At 37.3% G+C, this 19,428-nt stretch overlaps 2 protein-coding genes across 2 annotated transcripts; one reads left to right on the forward strand and one right to left on the reverse strand.

Annotated features, from left to right (window-relative positions):
* Window positions 1-1,382: 1,382 nt before the first annotated feature.
* On the reverse strand, window positions 1,383-3,979 carry atp5po (ATP synthase peripheral stalk subunit OSCP). Its single transcript, XM_079880532.1, has 7 exons — window positions 3,896-3,979; window positions 3,285-3,335; window positions 2,766-2,876; window positions 2,545-2,674; window positions 2,230-2,342; window positions 1,942-2,028; window positions 1,383-1,620 (listed from the first exon to the last, which is right to left on the reverse strand). The coding sequence occupies exons 1-7, from the start codon at window positions 3,920-3,922 to the stop codon at window positions 1,510-1,512; spliced, it is 630 nt and encodes a 209-aa protein (XP_079736658.1). The 5' UTR covers window positions 3,923-3,979; the 3' UTR covers window positions 1,383-1,509.
* A 1,091-nt stretch (window positions 3,980-5,070) lies between these two features.
* slc5a3b (solute carrier family 5 member 3b) lies at window positions 5,071-13,164 on the forward strand. The gene is made up of 2 exons (XM_079881316.1): window positions 5,071-5,347; window positions 8,480-13,164. The coding sequence occupies exon 2, from the start codon at window positions 8,760-8,762 to the stop codon at window positions 10,878-10,880; it is 2,121 nt and encodes a 706-aa protein (XP_079737442.1). The 5' UTR covers window positions 5,071-5,347; window positions 8,480-8,759; the 3' UTR covers window positions 10,881-13,164.
* Window positions 13,165-19,428: the final 6,264 nt, after the last annotated feature.

Here is a 19,428-nt window from a genome sequence, read left to right on the forward strand (position 1 = left end):
TTTTTTTTTTTCAGTATAGTTTAGTTAAATGTATCATCATAGTGTAATATGACTCCCTATTACTTACTTTTACTTTTTTTTTTTTTGGAGCATCCCAGCATCCATTGTTCCTCATAATCCCAGTAAAGGTGGCATTACAAACTATAGTCTTATCTATTCACTATATTAGTACATTGCATAGACTTCCATTGATTTTATATCAGGTTAATGAGACGTGCAAACCACTGGATTTAAATAAAATAACAAAAATTTAGTCAAAGGGATAGTTCACCCAAAAATGAAAATGTTGTCATCATTTACTCACCCTCACATTGTTCCAAACCTGTATGACTGTTGAGAAACACAAAAGAAGATATTTTAAAGAATGTTGGAAACCAGACAGTTGATGGGAGCCATTGACTTTCATAGTATTTTTCAATGGCTACTGTCAACTTTTTGATTGCCAACATTCTTTAAAATATCTTTTTGTGTTTTCATAAATGTTTGGAACGGTATTCTGTCACGTGTGGCTGTAGTGAAGCACATGACAAAGGAGATTGAGAACAAAAACAATCTTTACCCTTAATGAGTACCATTTGTGTACTGACAAAATTCAATGTACAAATTGTGGGTTGCTAGTGCCCTCTTATGTTTATTATGAACACAACATTTTGACCATCAGATAATGCTGGGTATAACAGTGAAAGCAATTTAAGTCAGGACTTTTACCATCATGAACATACAATTCAAAGAATAGTGAATATTAAAGATACAAGATATATTTTAGATAAAGATCCATTTAAAAAGACACCAATAAACTTTGTAATAAGTGAAAGAATTAAATATTTGAAAACCCAGCTTAAAATTTCTCTGAGTGAATAGGCTTTAAGCCAATGATCATTTTAAAATCTGCTTTATAAAACATAGTACACATCAGGCTGAAACTGCGCAAGTTTTAACTGGCTCTGTTTAACGGATCAGAATAATTAACGGAGGCAGAATAATTAATCTCATTTTGTTTATTTTATTAAAGTAATTACTCCAATTTGTAGTGTCACAATCCTTCAGAAATCATTGTGATATGCTGAATGAAAATGGTTCTACTGCTAAATATTTTTATGTAAACTGATAAAAAAATTTGACAGGACTGATTAAAAATGTCCAAAGACAGCATTTATTTGAGGAAAACTCAGTCTTTAGTATTTTACCTTCCAACAAAAAGTATTTTACCTTAGATACCTTAGTATTCTTAAAAGATTAGCAATTCCAAGTTGCATTTTCACTAAATACACACTGTAAATATAATTTTATATTTAATATCATACTAAAACCCTCAGGAGAAGGAAGAAAGAAAAAAAACAAAAAAAAAAAAAAAAAAAAAAACAACAACACACACACACAGCTTAAATGTTACATAATATTTATTTGGAACACAACTGGACAAGATCATTCAACTACACAATAGCAGAGAGGTCACTCTTTCTTCAACTCCTGAATCTTATTAGAGTAGGTCTGGACAGTCCACAGGACTTAGGTCTCCCTGATCAGCTTGGTGAGCTTCTGGATCTTTGTCTTGGTAGACATGTCCACATACTTATCACCAATGCTCACGATCATGCCCCCAAGAATAGAGGGATCAGACTGAGGGAAGGAGGAAGAGAAACACACATTAAACCTCTGTATTATAATAAATATAAGAAATCACTTTGATAGAAGCAATTTATTGCACGCGTTCTTTTTCACAAGGATGAGCAGACGAAAAAAACATACGAGCAGATGACAAGACAAAACAAGACATTCAATGTTTGGCAAAGTTTCACACTCTCTTCTTTTAAACTTTAGAACAAAAAACAACAACATTATGCTGACCCGAATACCCTCCTTAAAAACCTAGTCATCTTAATTTTAAATTTAGCAGTTCAAAATTAAATGAAGCCCACCCTCTGGAACAAGCCCTCCTACCTTGGTCTCAAGTTTAATAGTTTCTCCCTTCGCGAGGAAACCATTCAGTGCCACCTTCAGATCTGCAAGATTAGCTTCATCCAGAGGCTGTTCAGACATTCAGCATAAAAACACACAATAAAGACACTAAAATAAAGATTTTATTCAAAATTAAATCACACTTTTTATGCAGAGCAGAAAAACATTTAAAACAAAATATTTTAATTTAGAAGTAATATTAAGGTTAAAATAAAACAAAAGTAATATGTACAAGGCAAGCAAAAAACCATACATTTATGCACGGCTTACCTGAGCAGTGGTGACTGAGCATGTGACCTCTCCTCTGTGGGCACTCATCATTTTGCCAAAGGCTGTGATGACATCAGGGGTCAAGGTCAAGCGGCCATTTTCTGCCAGGACATCTGTAAATCAAAATAATTGAAAAATATGCCAATATATAATACACTTTGTTCTCGATTCTATAAATGCAAACAAATATTAATTTTAATGTGCACGTCTTTTTTTTTTTTACTATATAGGACACTCCCTTCCAGACTTCTACAATGTGATTACAATAACAGTACTTTTCAGTGAATCAATGAAATGGCTGATCAGAAAACTCACTGATGAAGTTAATGGTGATGGGGGAGAGTTTTGCCTTGATCAAGAAATCAACGAAAGTCTTCTGTTTGATACTGCGCTTGATATGGGGGTTCATCACAATACCTGACAGCTTAGGATCCTTAATCAGGCTCTAGGAAGAGGGAAAATGACAAATCCAGAACTTATTGAAGCACTGTGTAAAGCAAGCAGAAACAAAGAGAGAAATTTAAAGGGAAACTCACAGCCACACGTCCAAGTTCCTGTTCAACCTTATCAAGGTTCTTCTGCTTGCTGGCAGCAGAGAACAGGGCAGTAGCATAGCGTCCCTCGACCCCATAGACCTGGATAGGAGGCTGAAGAAACACACAACAGTAAGAATTGTTATCAAATTATCAAAAAAAGCCTGTAACTACTATGGCACTATATTATGGTATACACAGTAAATGCATTAGTATTAAACCATGGAGTTAAATCAACAGCTAAATAACAAATGTAATACTATTACTACACCACTATTTCACCAAAACACCATAATTACTACCAATATCAGTACTGAAAAATACTACACAAAACGTACACTGTGTAAGACACTTTTAGAATATTAGTTCTTTTATTTTATTTTATGACACTGATAGCTAATACATGGTTTAGCTATTTTAGGTGAAACTGTGATTACCATGGTAACTTTTATAGGTGTGGAAAAAATGATGTATTTGTCCCTTTGCCCTGGTATGAAATAAATAAGTTTTTCTTTTTTTTACCTTGATAAGTTTTGCTACTGGTCGGATCACAGAGGTGCTGAACTGACGCACCTGTAGAGAAACAGAATAACTTGCATGTAGATTTGACAAATATAACAGACTTTCAATGACACGACCTGGTTATAACTATAAACATATGCTCTTCATTTCAGTATTGTCGTTTACTGCGTCTCAAAACCTACTAAACTACATCATATGATAACTTAACTTCAAACGTTATAGGTTTTAAAACGTATTTCCAGTCACATTTTCAGCTTTGTAACGTTATGCTTCAGCATGTGAGGAGCAGAAACTCGTCAGGTCCTGGTTTGCACAACTCTTAAATTAATTTATTCAATTATTACAACTCAAGATGCGAGACGCTAATGAACATTATTAACTTGATAACGGATTATTAAGACCTCAAAAGAGCACAGGGTTTGAATCACTGTAACGTTACATGTTGCGGATTAGACACTGCCTGTCAAGGCCTCGTTCAGTTATCAGACAAATCATCTTGGCTTAAGCCTGTCAAATATTTACAGTTTCAAAAGATCACATAGATTTAACTACACGAAGCCAAACAGCTCGTGGTTTTCCATACAACTGACAAGGTTTTTAGAATGTCATACCTGCAGCCCCAGTCCAAGCGCTGCCATTTTCTCCTGCGACTGTGTAGGTCAAAAGCACTGCGCATGCGTGCAAGTCCGGGAAGAAAAAGGCAAGAGCTGCGCTTATGCATTGTGGGAAATGTAGTTAGTCTTATCAGTGGAAAATTACTCGGAAAGATCACGGGATAGTTAACAAATAAACCGCTTTGGAAACAGCTTTAAATATTTATACAACTATTTTTTTTCTTTGGGACAAAATAGGCCTACCTTATATAAATCTACAACATGTGTAAAACGTATTCAGTTAAAGCCTTGAGCTATTTGAAATGTAGGCTAAGATAAAGGCTACTAATTTGGTGGTCAATAAAAATAAAAATAAAAAAAAATAAAAAAATGTAGGTTTACCAAACCTGATATAGGCTAATGGCATTAAAGAAAGCTTGGACTGCCCTTGTTCATTAATGACAACATAATCTCAGCTGATTTCGAATAGCATAACATTATGTTTGCAATTTAATTTCACTGCACTTTTTCATCTGTTTATTTTGTGTGAAGATTTGCCGGTGCAGCTCCTCATGAGCATATCAGCTGCACATGACATCATGTCACTAAATTAGGCTACCCAGATCCCTCACAGGATATTGATAAAGATGGAACATAATCAATGGGTAGTTGTGTTTATTTATGTTTTATTCAGCTTCAAATTGTAGGTGGACACTTCAGGTGCACCTGTGGTAGGGACCATGTGGATCTGTTAGACTAGAATTCTATTTAGCCTACTAATTCGCTAATTAATTTACTTTAGCTAATAAAAGGGAGTAAAATCGATTGCTGTGTTGGATGAAATGAAAACATACAATAAAAAAACTAAGGTAAAAAAAAAAAAAAAACTTTGTAAAGAACATTCTTAATAAGCATTGTAAACCCTGCTCAGGAATCGTATGGTGCATTTCCAGATTGTTCTTTTGACTGCAAAACCCAAGAGGCTTAAAATGAGCCCTTCCAAAGACTGTGTCTCGTTTAGTCCCTTTACCCTGTTTGATCGTGGCTAAAGAAGGGGGGTTTCTGGCAGTTTCCAGTATTAGGTAAGGGACTACAAGAGGTGAAAAGTCATGAAACAATAGCTCTTGTGATTTAAAGTAGGCGTGACTTAATATACAAGTGACCGCCTTGGCCACGTCACGTTAACGACTCATACACACAAAATGTGAAAGGGTGTGTACAGCGGAAGAAAAAGGAGTGGATGGACGTTTATAAAAGGTGCGTTTGCAGCACAATTCATTCCAAAGGACTGAAATCTACCATTACTGAACTTTTAAAGCCCTTTTGTGCGAGCGAACATATCCTGCACCCTTCTGCGTTGAAGCTGTCAGACACTGATGAAGAGGATCACCTCGCTTGGAGCAGTTCGTTCATTCCAGGAACACGCGCTAATCAATTCTTTATTTCAAGACTATAGCCTATCCTAAAATGGTAAGTTGTATCTCAAGTGAAACCATTGTATTAGACAGGAATTGAGAAGTGAACTGAATCAATGATCCGAACAGAATAGGTCTTGCACAGTGACTGTATTTGTAGCGGCGTATAACGTTAAATGCTTCATATTCGAAGAATTCGGTCATTTAGTAGTCAATATCTGCACGATAAATATAAAATCTTCCAAGGTACTGTTTTTCAAACGATATGACGCAGCATAAGTCTTGAATTAAAGCGATAGTTCATTTAAAATTGAGTAAGTTAAGGAGGCATGACAGCTCGGTCCCCATTCAATTTTATTATTTAGATTCTATGAAAATGAATGTGACTGGGGCTTTTCGGAAGAACGTCATACAGGTTTGGAGGGTTAGTAAAAAAATGTTTTTATTTAACGTTACTATAAAATGTTTACTATAAAAAATATCGTTCTGCCGTAGTGTCGTTTTACGTCCAGTCCGGCGAACGCTGCTTTCCAGAAATTTCGCAGGAGTCGCAGTGTGTTTGAGTTGTAGTTGGTGTTGAAGCAACATCGTAAAATTCCACGCATCGTCTTTCCACTTAAATGTGAAAAATCTAAATTTTTTCCAAACAGGACATGTCAATAAGCAGTTGTAGGTCTTTGTTTTAAAATTTAGTCACCCATCCTTGATTAAATGGTGTAGGTCTCTTTTGTGTTTACTGTCATGTATTATTATTATATATTTTTTATATATATCTTTATCAGTAAGTCGTTGCCATTGGTTACTAGAGCACATCTGAAGGTGGTGTGAGGTGAATTGTCTAGTAGTGGAAATTTTCCTCCTTGCGCACCCCTCCTCTCCATGCCATGTCTTTTCTTTTTTTCTTGGCCAACCAGAGAATCCATAAAGAGATTATCCCAGTCCGGTTGGTTGTTGTTAGATTTAATGGGATCGTTCATCCAAAAATGAAAATGATGTCTCATTCAAAAAATGTTTAGACTCTTTATCTGATGTGGAACTCAAAAGAGATGTTTGGCACAATGTTACAGACTGGCAGTCAAGGTCACCATTCACTTTCATTGCCGAGACTTGTCATTCTGCCTACCATTTGTTTTGTGCTCTACCCAGGCCTGGTGGCAGAGGGGGGGGCATACCTGAGGCTGTGCCAACATGGACTGGACCCCACGATTTCATTTCAGTGTCTTGCCCCCCTGAGAAATATAAATGCCCCCCGAAAACGTTTGTCCTGGCGCCAGACCTGTCTCCACCTAAGAATGAGAGTTAAATGAATTTTGGAATTATGATCAGTAAATGATGAAATAATTAAGGTTAACTGTCCCGCACAGAGGGCATCTGTTTACAGTATTGACTCAGTATTTTGTCATTTGTGATATGTTGTCAGTTACGCTTAATTTATAGCACTGATTTGCATCTGCAACCTGATACATCATCACAAGTCGACGTGTCATACAGTGACAGAGTCATGGTGTCATGGTGGTGCTTTAGTACAAAGATAAGGCCATGATGAAAGGTACTGTTGTAATAATTTCTTAATGTGGATAATTTTAGAGAGGGTAGGGCATAACTTGCCTGGTTTATAAAAAGCCTGGGCTATGAAAAGTAAAGTAAGGAGTAGTGGCGGCCTTTTTTTTTATTTAATTTTTTTTTTTATTGTGTGGCTTTAACCAAGATTGGGAAAAATGAAGACCGCTAGTGAGAGGGGCAACAATCAGAGCAATTTTGTTTGGTAAGGGTTGCATATGGGTAAGTGTTTGCATTGTTCTGATATGTGACATGCATACTGAATGAGTTGCAGGACACATTTCTTTGAAATACCAACAGGCGGCAATAGTCACTCTTATTGACGTTCCTTAATTTTTTGCTTATTGGGATAAGCATTAGGTAGTGTGCATTACCACTGATTACTTTTAAATCTTTCTTTCTAATTTCCGCTTTAAACCTCAACATTAATACAACCAAACTGTTTGGATAGTTGTCTGAGCTGTTGCAGTCTGACCATAAGCTTGCTGTTAGATGGGATGTTAAGCTGGCTGCTAGAACCAACTGGTGTAGTGTAGTGTTATGCAATAATGTGCCCTATGGTTTACAAGGAATTAGTGCCTGAAGTCCAAGCTGGTATAGTTTTCAGGTGGCAGAGAAGTGAATTGGGAAGTGATGCGGCACATTTGCGTACAGTCGGGCGATGATGACTGGGAGACAGAGATGCAACAATTCCAATCTAAAAAATTGTTGAAATTTTGAAAGTGAGGTCTAAATAAATTTGGGGAAAATAATTGTTTTCATGAAGCTTGAAAGGAGAAATAGATCATTAATTATGATGATGGTTTGCTTGTTTTATAATTTTGTTATCATTGTTGATCACCCTTTTTTTTTATTGCTGTTACTAATTTCTTTTAGGGATACACTGATTTTAAAATCCTGACTGTGATATGCTGATAATTATTTCCATGTTATAGCTGACAACTGATAAATTAGCTAATACCAAAATTTGATACCATTTTGTTTAAATAAATAAGAAAAACACTATGATCTGATTGCGATAATTTTAAATGCAACTCCACATTATAATGTACTGTATGAAAAATATTAATTGTGAAATTCACTGAAGATTGCATTTAACAGTGTTATTCGTTTTTTTTTAAATATTAAGTGAGACAAAGTTAATCTACTGTAAATGTAAAAATAGTGAAATGAGCATGTGCAATTAAATATCAATATTGTCCAATACCGATAAATTAATAATGGCCTGGTTTCACAGATAGGGCTTAGATTGAGCAAAAAGTAGGCCTTAGTTAAATTAGGACATTTAAATTAGCTTTTAAAAACGTGCCTTAGAAAAAAATTACTGCCTTAGTGCATCTTGAGGCAAAACAATGGCACTAAGACAGTTCAAACATAAATTTTAGTCTGAGACTAGGCTTATGCCTTGTCCGTAAAACTGGGCATAAATGTATGTATATTGTCTATGTATATTTGTTCAACAAAATAACAACTGTAACAATGTTATCAAAAAATCTTTATCCAAATGTTATTTTCCCCTTTTGTGGTAATTAAAATCAGTGCATAGTAATAATGAATTAATGATCTACACACTTGATCTAATGCATGCCATGTCTCTCTCTTTCTTTCTGTGTTTGCTGTCTTGCAGGAATGTAAACTCTTGCCATTTCTAGACCAGAAGCCAGAGACATCCTCCCCAAAATAACTCTTGTGCTTCATGAGAGCACCGTTGGATTACCAATCAAATCTAAACCAAACACAAACCAAATAGAAATTCATCTGACAGATGGCGGATGCTTCCGTTTCCTTCTAGAAAGACAGCAAACCAAATGAATAAGAGATTTTATGTGCATTTGCTTGCATCTTTACTCAAATAGACCTATTTTTTTTCGGACAATTGCATTTTGAACTGTGATAGTAACTTAAACATGATACAAACAGGACCCATGATGGAGGCGGCGGATATTGCAGTTGTTGCACTTTATTTTGTACTTTTGCTTGTAATTGGTCTGCTCGCCATGTGGAAGTCCAACCATAGCACTGTCAGTGGCTACTTCCTGGCAGGTCGAAATATGAATTGGGTGGTGATAGGTGCCTCACTCTTTGTCAGCAACATCGGCAGCGAGCATTTCATTGGTCTCGCTGGTTCTGGAGCAGCAAGTGGTTTTGCAGTGGGCGCCTGGGAGTTCAATGCCCTCCTTCTTCTGCAGCTGCTCGGCTGGGTGTTCATCCCAGTTTACATCCACTGTGGAGTTTACACCATGCCAGAGTACCTCTCCAAGCGCTACGGAGGCAAGCGGCTAAAGATTTACTTTGCTGCCCTCTCACTTCTGCTGTATGTCTTTACTAAACTCTCAGTGGACTTGTACGCAGGAGCTCTTTTCATTCAGGAGTCTCTTGGCTGGAATCTATACCTGTCAATCATCTTGCTTATCACTATGACTGCCTTCCTGACAGTGACTGGTGGACTGGTTGCTGTGATCTACACGGACACTCTACAGGCTGTGCTCATGATTGGCGGTGCATTGACCCTTACCATCATCAGTCTGGTCAAGGTAGGCGGTTTGGAAGGGGTGCGGGAAAAATACATGGAAGCAGTCCCCAACGTCACAGCCATCCTGGCTAACAGCAACTTCAGCTTCCAGTACACAAACTCCTGCCGAATCCATCCCAAGCCAGATTCTCTTAAGCTCCTACGAGGACCGCTTGATGAGGACATCCCTTGGCCGGGATTCCTGTTGGGTCAGACACCCTCATCCATTTGGTACTGGTGTGCAGATCAAGTCATCGTCCAGAGAGTATTAGCTGCCAAGAATATTGTCCATGCTAAAGGCTCCACACTTATGGCAGGAATTCTTAAGGTCCTTCCCATGTTTATCATCGTTATTCCAGGAATGATCTCACGAATATTGTTCCCAGATGAGCTGGCGTGCATCGGACCAGAGCACTGCATGGCTGTTTGTGGCAGTCAAGCTGGCTGTTCCAACATCGCCTACCCTCGGTTGGTCATGAACGTGATGCCGGTGGGTCTCCGAGGGTTGATGATGGCAGTGATGATCGCTGCCCTCATGAGCGACCTGGACTCAATTTTTAACAGCGCTAGCACCATCTTCACATTGGACATTTATAAAATGCTGCGTCTACGTGCATCCTCCCGTGAGCTGGTGGTGGTCGGCAGGTTGTTTGTGATCTTCATGGTGACTATCAGCATTGCTTGGGTGCCTGTCATTATTGAGATGCAAGGTGGCCAGATGTACTTGTACATCCAGGAAATTGCAGGATACCTCACACCTCCCATTGCTGCCCTCTTTTTACTCGGAGTCTTCTGGAAACGTTGCAATGAGACCGGTGCTTTTTGGGGCGGTATGACTGGGTTTGTGCTAGGCACCACCCGCCTCCTCCTTGGCTTTGTATATCGTGAGCCAAGATGTGACCAGCCTGATGAGCGTCCAGCTTTCATTACTGATGTCCACTACATGTACATTGCTGCCGCGCTGTTTTGGATTTCCGGGCTGGTGGCTGTGGGTGTCAGTCTGTGCACATCACCGCCTGAATTGGAGAAGATCAAGCGTACCACAATCTGGGGCTTGAGAGAACTTAAACGGCTTCCTGTGACTGAACGAGAAGAGATGTACAAACTCACTAATGGCAATGGTGTTCTCAAGAAGGATGTGCCTGAGGATGTCCAGAAGGAGAGATGTCTTGATGTGGCTGACATGAAACTCCTTATGCCCTCGCCTTGTGACCAAGATCCCGAGACTCCCAGCACAGAGGCATCCACGCCAATGGAGCTGTACGGCAATGGTCATGCAAAGCTTGTGAAACGGAAGGATGAAGGCAAGCGTGATGAAGAGAGCTGCCCTCAAGTATTTGACTGGATTTGTCAAAAGGAGAAAATGTCTGTTGTCAAACCCAAAGTCATTGAAGAAGATGAAGGAGCTCTTCGTGAAATGCTTTATGAACCCCCTAAGATCAAGCTGTTACTTAACTTAGGCCTTGTATTGGTTTGTTCACTGGGTGTTTTCATGTTTGTGTACTTCTCCTTGTAATGTGCTGATCTTATCTTAAGACCTGTGTGAAAGACAGCACATTTATATGATCTATTTGTTTTTTATAAGCCATTTAGGGTCTGTAATATTTACAGTGTCGTTTCTTTTTTTTTACAACTTCCTTTTAGGGACTGTAAACATTTTGAATAATTCTGATAGAAGTTATTTATTATTTCTCCTTGGCTGTGTCACACCTTGAAAATATTTAAACTCTTCCTTGTGGTGTGTTGATGACCAAATGCATTATTGAAACAGTAGCTTTTGTATAGTTTATGGTTGGTCAAGTTAAGCAACTGTAGGATTTACTGTTTTTCTCCTTGGTGAATTTTGCCTTAATTTTGTCACTTGTGTAACCGGAATCGTATTTCCAAAGTTTTATGTGAAATTGAAATTGTGAAAATTATTCATTTTAAGTGAAAAAAAGTGGGAAATTTATCACAAGATTCAAAGATTTTATTTAAAAATCTTTTGCATAAAAAGATGCCATATCACTAAGGTGTTGTGCCGTCTGATTAAACCTGGTACCTTGCTGTACATTCCCAAATTCAAGTAAGACTATTTAGGTCCATTGATGTAAATTGTAAATGTAACTCTGTATGTAATTTGGTGAATTTTTCTGAGTACTTCAATTTCTTTGTATTTAGAGCTACTTTAAAAAACACCAAAATGCCTTTTGTGCAGAGCATAAGCTTGTAAAAACCCTGCTTTATCTTCATTTTGGGAATATGACATAGTTAATGTGCAAAAGACTCCCAAGATGTTATCGCTCCAAAACAAATCAGCTATAAAATGCACAGTCTGGTTATGTGGATGTTACTGAATGACCCTCAGAACCACCACAGGAAAGACTCAGAGAACACTGTCATTTATGTTGTAATCTGATATTATGATATCCCAAAACAGGTTATTTCGACTGGGATGTCCAATTTTGATTGCTGCGCAAAAATAATATCTTGTTCTTCTAGAAGAAGAATTTGAGTATGGCTGCAGTAACATGCATTACTTGTTGTTGATCTGCTGTTGAATGCTCTATTTGTTCAGACAAATGGGAACTGGTGGATGGCCTTAGTGAAAATGAAATGGGCGTGAGGGATTTTGTAAACTTTTTTTTTTTTTTTCCAAGTGCAAGCTCACAATGTTGTATTTATACTTTGACATTCAAGTCCATAATTTTAATGAAAATTTATCCCAAAGGTGCAACAAAATTATTTTGACTTCATTCAGAGGAGTTATGCCAAAAGAGATATTAGGAAGAGGTGCATTTATTTTGTGTCTCCTACTTTTTTATCGGCCTTCAAAAATCCCTATCATACACAAATTTTAAATTAAAATGTATATTTTTAAATTCATTTTTATACAGCTACTATCTTTGTATTGGAAAAGAGGTACATAAATAAAAAGAATGTTCAATAGAGACCTTGTTCTTTTATGCTTCTTTTCCCCAAATTACTGATTTGGTTTTGGACTCTTAAGGTCCTTGTCAATCTTACAGAAGTGATTACCATTTCTTTGCAGGTATCAGTTCATCTTATTCTGGTTCATAGCATTTACACTAACTGAATCACTATGTCAATTTTGTGGTTGACCTCAATCTCAGAGTGAAGCGGTATAGTTATATTATTGCTTAAGCTGTAACAAATTAACTAAAATTTGGGAGCTGTTGTGATTACCTGAGGCCTAATTTATTGATCCGAAACTGATATGATCTCTGGCAATACCATACCAACTAACTACTATATTTGCTTAGGGGGGTGGAAGTGATTGTTGGTTTTGGATACACCACAGATTTTCAAACCAACACCCAAAGCTTTTGAATATTTATCCATATATTTAATAGTAAAATGATGATGAGGTTCTATCTTCTTTTGTTTCTTTTTTTTAATGTTGTTTGTGTTTGATAATGTGAATTTTAATAGACTATTACTTCATTTAACGTCATCCTCTAAGTTACTTTTTTAACATGGCTTTTTATGACAACAAAAGGGTTTTGTGATTTATTTGATTTTAATGGATCTTGTTTTACATTTGTATTGAATGGTGTATAGATTCCAGATATATCTTTTGTGCTTTAGTTTAGAGTGTGTACATCTCTTAACGTTCCTTATGTTGCATAAAACGGGCTTCATCGATTCATTGTGAAACGTTTCATAAGCTTAAAAGATGCATATGGAGTTTATTGCTTTAATCTCTGATCTATTCAGACATACACAAATGATTTGTACATTTGCTACTTTTATTATCAAAAGTTGTGGATGAATAAAAAGATCATTCATTTGAGAACGACAAACTGCGTGAGCTTGGTTATTTGACTTTAAATCTTGTAATATATTGTATCATTTACTTGCATGTTTTTATTCTTTAATTCATCTGTCATATTCCAAACAATTGACTTTCATATTCCAAACAGCACTGCGTTTCAAAATTACAGTTTTATAGTTGTTTATCAGTGGCTCCATAACGTCTTGTAGAGATGATTATCCTATGTTTTATGACATTCATTAATTTGCCATCAACATAATGCATAAAGTTATTTAGTCCTGTTGTTTATCCTTAAATTAATATTCTGCATAAATATCCATCTACAATATGAAGACAATACTCACATTAAACATATGCAATGAGAATCATCCATTGCACTTTTGTATTCTCTGGTATTTAAGGCTTATGCACATGGTGCATCACACTAGCTATATGTTTCCATACACCTATTTTTATGCACATTTTGGCATATCGCATGAAAAAAACACTGGATGAAAACGCCATAAGCATAAATTCATAAACTCGCTCAATTCAGTCATATTTTTTTTTATCCGATAAGAAGCCATGCACATAAACTACGATGGAAACACATTTACTGAATAAATTCCTCAATACACATCAAAAAAGTCATGTGACGTTGCACGATTGTTCTGAAATTATCGGTGGGGGGGGCTAAGTAAGGTGAAAAACAGTAGGCCTATGTGACAAAAGAGGTATTTCAGAAATCACAATACTCATAAAAGAGAAGGAAAAAAGTACCCGGATGACCTACTTCTTCAGCGAGATTCTGAAGTGTGCATAGGATGGACACTTTACTATCCCATGAGGCCACGGGAGAGGATTTGTGAGTGGCAGTGAAGCGACGCAACTGACGCTGGTAGATGCAAATGTTGAACATCCAGATTACATTCATACTACACATTCATAGAACATACTTTTTTAGCGTTTGTGAAATAATTACTTATTAAAAATAAGTACCAGCTCAAGAGAGTACACAATTTAGGACTGAGATTTTCGGTGACACTGGGCGGAGCTTACATGAATATTCACAAGTTTCCTGTTTTGTGTTTAAGCACCATTTAAACGAAGTTAAGCTTATATTCTGTTATTACTGCACAATAGTTTATATGTATATTGTGTTATTTCATGTCGTGTGTTAGCTATGTTTGATATGATTACAGTCAATGATTTGCCAGGTGTCGGATACGCTAAACAAGCTATAGCGTTTAAGTAACTGTTAGCCTATTTTTATTATGTTTCCATTTTACCTTGAATTCTTTAAAGCTTATTGTTTTATAAGTTTGCCGAAATGTATGGTAGCATTACAATATTAATTATAAACTCCTGTGGTGAAGGCAACAGTAAACTTTCCTAGTTTGCAGAAGCACTTCTAATCTGGGTAGACTTGAATTCATATAAATCCAAATTTGCAGGCATGCATGAAAACGTTAATGTACTTTAAATATATTTGAATGATTATCTTAACAGGCCATGATGAACTATGCATGTGATAATCAGTATAATGTCTATAGCTATTCTCAGAGCCGCCTTAACCTAATGTTAGGCCCCGGGGCTGAGAGGTTTTGTAGGCCCCATCCCCTCGATTTATAGAGTCTCATTTTAAAAAAAGTGTAATATCTAGGTAATCTACATCACAGTTGAGAAATTTCAACTTTATGTAAATGAGAAGCGATTTTCGCGAGCGACAACCAATAGGAAAGAAGCCTTTCAGTGGAGCTCAGCTCCCGTCACCGTCTCGAGTGCAGTGCAGGCAAGACAGAAGAGTTCGAGGGCGATTTCACTGTTTTACATGATTTGACTACCTAACCACAGACATGGATATAATAAAATTATGCATGGAAAAGAAACTGTCGACAGTCTCAGTGAGTTTAATTCATACATTTATAGTTCGAGTGTTGTAGTTTTATGATGCAAGTTTAGCACTGCTGCAGTTCTTTTTCCAGTTTCTCTTGCATTATGTTGACTATTAGGGGCAAGAAAATTGATTATTTGTCAAATTCGGATGACGTTTTAGTAATTTATGACAGTATGAGTGATTTTAATTTGTAGATTGATCGATCATTAATCTAGTAAATGATTTAATCCACTGAACACTGCTGTGTGGTAATATAAAAACACTCTCCCAACAGCATACTGTTTCTTTTGAGCCTAATTCCTAGTCAAATTAAAATAATATAGTTGTATCACTTGTGATGGTGTTTTGTATAGATGTGGCCAGACGAGCAGTCTACAATAACATTAGAGCGACAGCACTACCAACGCCCACAAGCGACTTCACAGCGACATACAGCGACAAAATCGCTGGCTGTGTGAACGGGGCTTATGGGGCCACGTGGGTCACTCAATCAGCAGACATGTAACGTGCGAGTGTGATTGACAGAAAACCTGACAAGTTACAAAACAATATGACCTTTTCAGCTCATGAATCTGAACATGGGAGGCCCCTGAACTTGAATAAATTCCTCAATACACATCAAAAAAGTCATGTGACTTTGCGCGATTGTTCTGAAATTATCGGTGGTGGGGGTGGGGGCTAAGTAAGGTGAAAAACAGTAGGCCTATGTGACAAAAGAGGTATTTCAGAAATCACAATACTCATAAAAGAGAAGGAAAAAAGTACCCAGATGACCTACTTCTTCAGCGAGATTCTGAAGTGTGCATGCATACGATGGACACTTTACTATCCCATGAGGCCACTGGAGAGGCTTTGTGAGTGGCAGTGAAGCGACGCAACTGACGCTGGTAGATGCAAATGTTGAACATCCAGATTACATTCATACTACACATTCATATAGAACATACTTTTTTAGCGGTTGTGAAATAATTACTTATTAAAAATAAGTACCTGCTCAAGAGAGTACACAATTTAGGACAGATTTTCGGTGACACTGGGCGGAGCTTACATGAATATTCACAAGTTTCCTGTTTTGTGTTTAAGCACCATTTAAATGAAGTTAAAGGGGGGGTACAATGGTGTTTCATGTATTCAGAGTTGTTTACAGTGTTAAAGAGATGGATTCTCATGCTTAACATGGCCAAAGTTTTAAAAAAATATTTTGGACGAATAACGGAGAATTTCTGTGCCGAAAATCATACTTCCGGGTTGGTACAAGTTTCGGCTGGTTTTTTTTCGACCGTGGATCTAATGACGTAGACCAGAGTGGAACTCCTTATATGAGCATTTCTCCCGGAAAAGCTCGCCCGCGCACACGTCGACCAGAGGAGAGCGAGACCGCGCACATCAAGGCGCTTCAACAGGAAATCATCGGCAGCGCTGCATAGTGTCTCCAAAGTGTTTTTTTGGTTGTGAGGGAAAGCTTACCATGTTCAGCTTCCCAAAGAACCCAGCGTTAGGAACAGTGGATGCAGATTGTTTTTCCGGGGCAAAAACGAGTTGTGTAGACTGTTTGTTCCCTGCATTTCGACGATGGATGTTTTATAAACAAAGCCCAGATCGACGGATTCTCTCTATGGCTCTGGCTTCGCCCACACGGCCCGCCTCCAGACGCTCGTTTTTTTCCGGAAAGACTCGGTACAGCCTATCTTTCTTTTATAAATATAATAAAACTAAAGACTTTTTGGAGATATGAAGGATGCAATACTACTCTAAAGGTACTCAAGATTAACAGGAGATTGAGTGAAAATGAGCATTTCACCCCCCCTTTAAGCTTATATTCTGTTATTACTGCACAATAGTTTATATGTATATTGTGTTATTTCATGTCGTGTGTTAGCTATGTTTGATATGATTACAGTCAATGATTTGGCAGAGGTGTCGTATACGCTAAACGGGCTATAGCTTTAAGTAACTGTTAGCCTATTTTTGTTATGTTTCCATTTTACCTTGAATTCTTTAAAGATTATTGTTTTATAAGTTTGCCGAAATGTATGGTAGCATTATAATATTAATTATAAACTCCTATGGTGAAGGCAGCAGTAAACTTTCCTAGTTTGCAGAAGCACTTCTATCTGGGTAGACTTGAATTCATATAAATCCAAACTTGCAGGCATGCATGAAAACGTTAATGTACTTTAAATATATTTGAATGATTATCTTAACAGGTCATGATGAACTATGCATGTGATAATCAGTATAATGTCTATAGCTATTCTCAGAGCCGCCTTAACAGGCCCCGGGGCTGAGAGGTTTTGTAGGCCCCATCCCCTCGATTTATAGTCTCATTTTAAAAAAGTGTAATATCTAGGTAATCTACATCACAGTTGAGAAATTTCAACTTTATGCAAATGAGAAGCGATTTTCGCGAGCGACAACCAATAGGAAAGAAGCCTTTCAGTGGAGCTCAGCTCCCGTCACCGTCTCGAGTGCAGTGCAGGCAAGACAGAAGAGTTCGAGGGCGATTTCACTGTTTTACATGATTTGACTAACTAACCACAGACATGGATATAATAAAATGATGCATGGAAAAGAAACTGTCGACAGTCTCAGTGAGTTTAATTCATACATTTATAGTTCGAGTGTTGTAGTTTTATGATGCAAGTTTAGCACTGCTGCAGTTCTTTTTCCAGTTTCTCTTGCATTATGTTGACTATTAGGGGCAAGAAAATTGATTATTTGACAAATTCGGATGACGTTTTAGTAATTTATGACAGTATGAGTGAGTTTAATTTGTAGATTGATCGATCGTTAATCTAGTAAATGATTTAATCCACTGAACACTGCTGTGTGGTAATATAAAAACACTCTCCCAACAGCATACTGTTTCTTTTGAGCCTAATTCCTAGTCAAATTAAAATAATATAGTTGTATCACTTGTGATGGTGTTTTGTATAGATGTGGCCAGACGAGCAGTCTACCAATAACATTAGAGCGACAGCACTACCAACGCCCACAAGCGACTTCACAGCGACATACAGCGACAAAATCGCTGGCTGTGTGAACGGGGCTTATGGGACCACGTGGGTCACTCAATCAGCAGACATGTAACGTGCGAGAGTGATTGACAGAAAACCTGACAAGTTACAAAACAATATGACCTTTTCAGCTCATCATGAACCTGAACTTGGGAGGCCCCTGAACTTGGGAGGCCCCTGGGATTCAGGTAAGCCCGTGCATTAATGCAGCTGGCTATTCTTTTCCAAAGATGACTTGTGCCAGTAAATAGCTATCCCTGTACACCAGACAAAGCAGACACTTTTAATACTGTCTAATAATGTAATAATACGGGTTTGTTGTAAAAGTCATTTTTTAAATATTTTTTAGATTAAATGTGTCAGTGGCAAAGGCTGGAATCACTGGGATTGCATGAGCAGACCAAACTTTCATTTGTCTGGGATCCCAAGACCTTGTGTAAAGTGTTATGTGTGTGTTTAAATAAAAGTGTTTTTGCTAATCACGTCATATATGTCACGACTTTTTTAAATTCAAAATGAAACTACTTATGATTTAGCCTACTTTTATCTTTGATATTTACAGTAAATGTGCAAATTACTGCATTATTACATACAGTATTATTTTAGTTGCTAAATAAATGTCATTAAAATGTAAACATTTTAATTGTTATGGAAAGCTTGCAGAGTAGAACTAAAACATTTCATTGTGAATATACTGCAGCTTTGCTGATTTCACAACTTGACCAATTTAATAGTTCCATATCACCATTGTAATTATGGGCTCTCACACTTGTAAATATGTATACAAATGTAAATATGTATTGTAAATATTGTAAATCACAGTAGGCTACTCATAAAAGAGAAGGAAAAAAGTACCCGGATGACCTACTTCTTCAGCGAGATTCTGAAGTGTGCATACGACTATCCCATGAGGCCACGGGAGAGGATTTGTGAGTGGCAGTGAAGCGACGCAACTGGCGTTAGTAGATAACATGATAATGACAACAATACAAATATTGCACATCCAGATTACATTCATAGCCTACTACACATTCATATAGAACATACTTTTTTAGCGTTTGTGAAATAATTACTTATTCAAAATAAATACCTGCTCAAGAGAGTATGCAATTGGGGGACTTCTGACCTGGGGTTCAAAGAAAGTAGCCAACCCGTAATATGAAGCGTTACCTAAATATGAAGGACTGTGGAATTACATTTACAGTAGATTTGTTCGTGATACGCCTAATATTTAAAGTCATTTTCTCTTATGCATAGTTTGCAATGTTGAGCATTAACCAATCACACTCGTTTCTGTTGAGTTTAGGAATGCAATGTCCAATCAGAGGCGTTTTGATTCGTTGTTCCCTGACCCATTGGATGTAAATGTTTGCTTTATTCGCAAATGTTTTATGCA

Source organism: Squalius cephalus (assembly GCF_949319135.1).
Source record: "Squalius cephalus genome assembly, chromosome: 9".
NCBI lineage: Eukaryota > Metazoa > Chordata > Actinopteri > Cypriniformes > Leuciscidae > Squalius > Squalius cephalus.

Coding starts and splice junctions, on each gene's coding strand:
- atp5po (XM_079880532.1), bottom strand. CDS start 3,922: ATGGCAGCGCTTGGACTGGGGCTGCAG. Junction 2,675..2,765: donor AGGAACTTGGACGTGTGGCT/GTGAGTTTCCCT, acceptor CCCTCTTCCTAG/AGCCTGATTAAGGATCCTAA. Junction 2,343..2,544: donor CATCACCATTAACTTCATCA/GTGAGTTTTCTG, acceptor TTTGATTTACAG/ATGTCCTGGCAGAAAATGGC.
- slc5a3b (XM_079881316.1), top strand. CDS start 8,760: ATGATACAAACAGGACCCATGATGGAGGCGGCGGATATTGCAGTTGTT.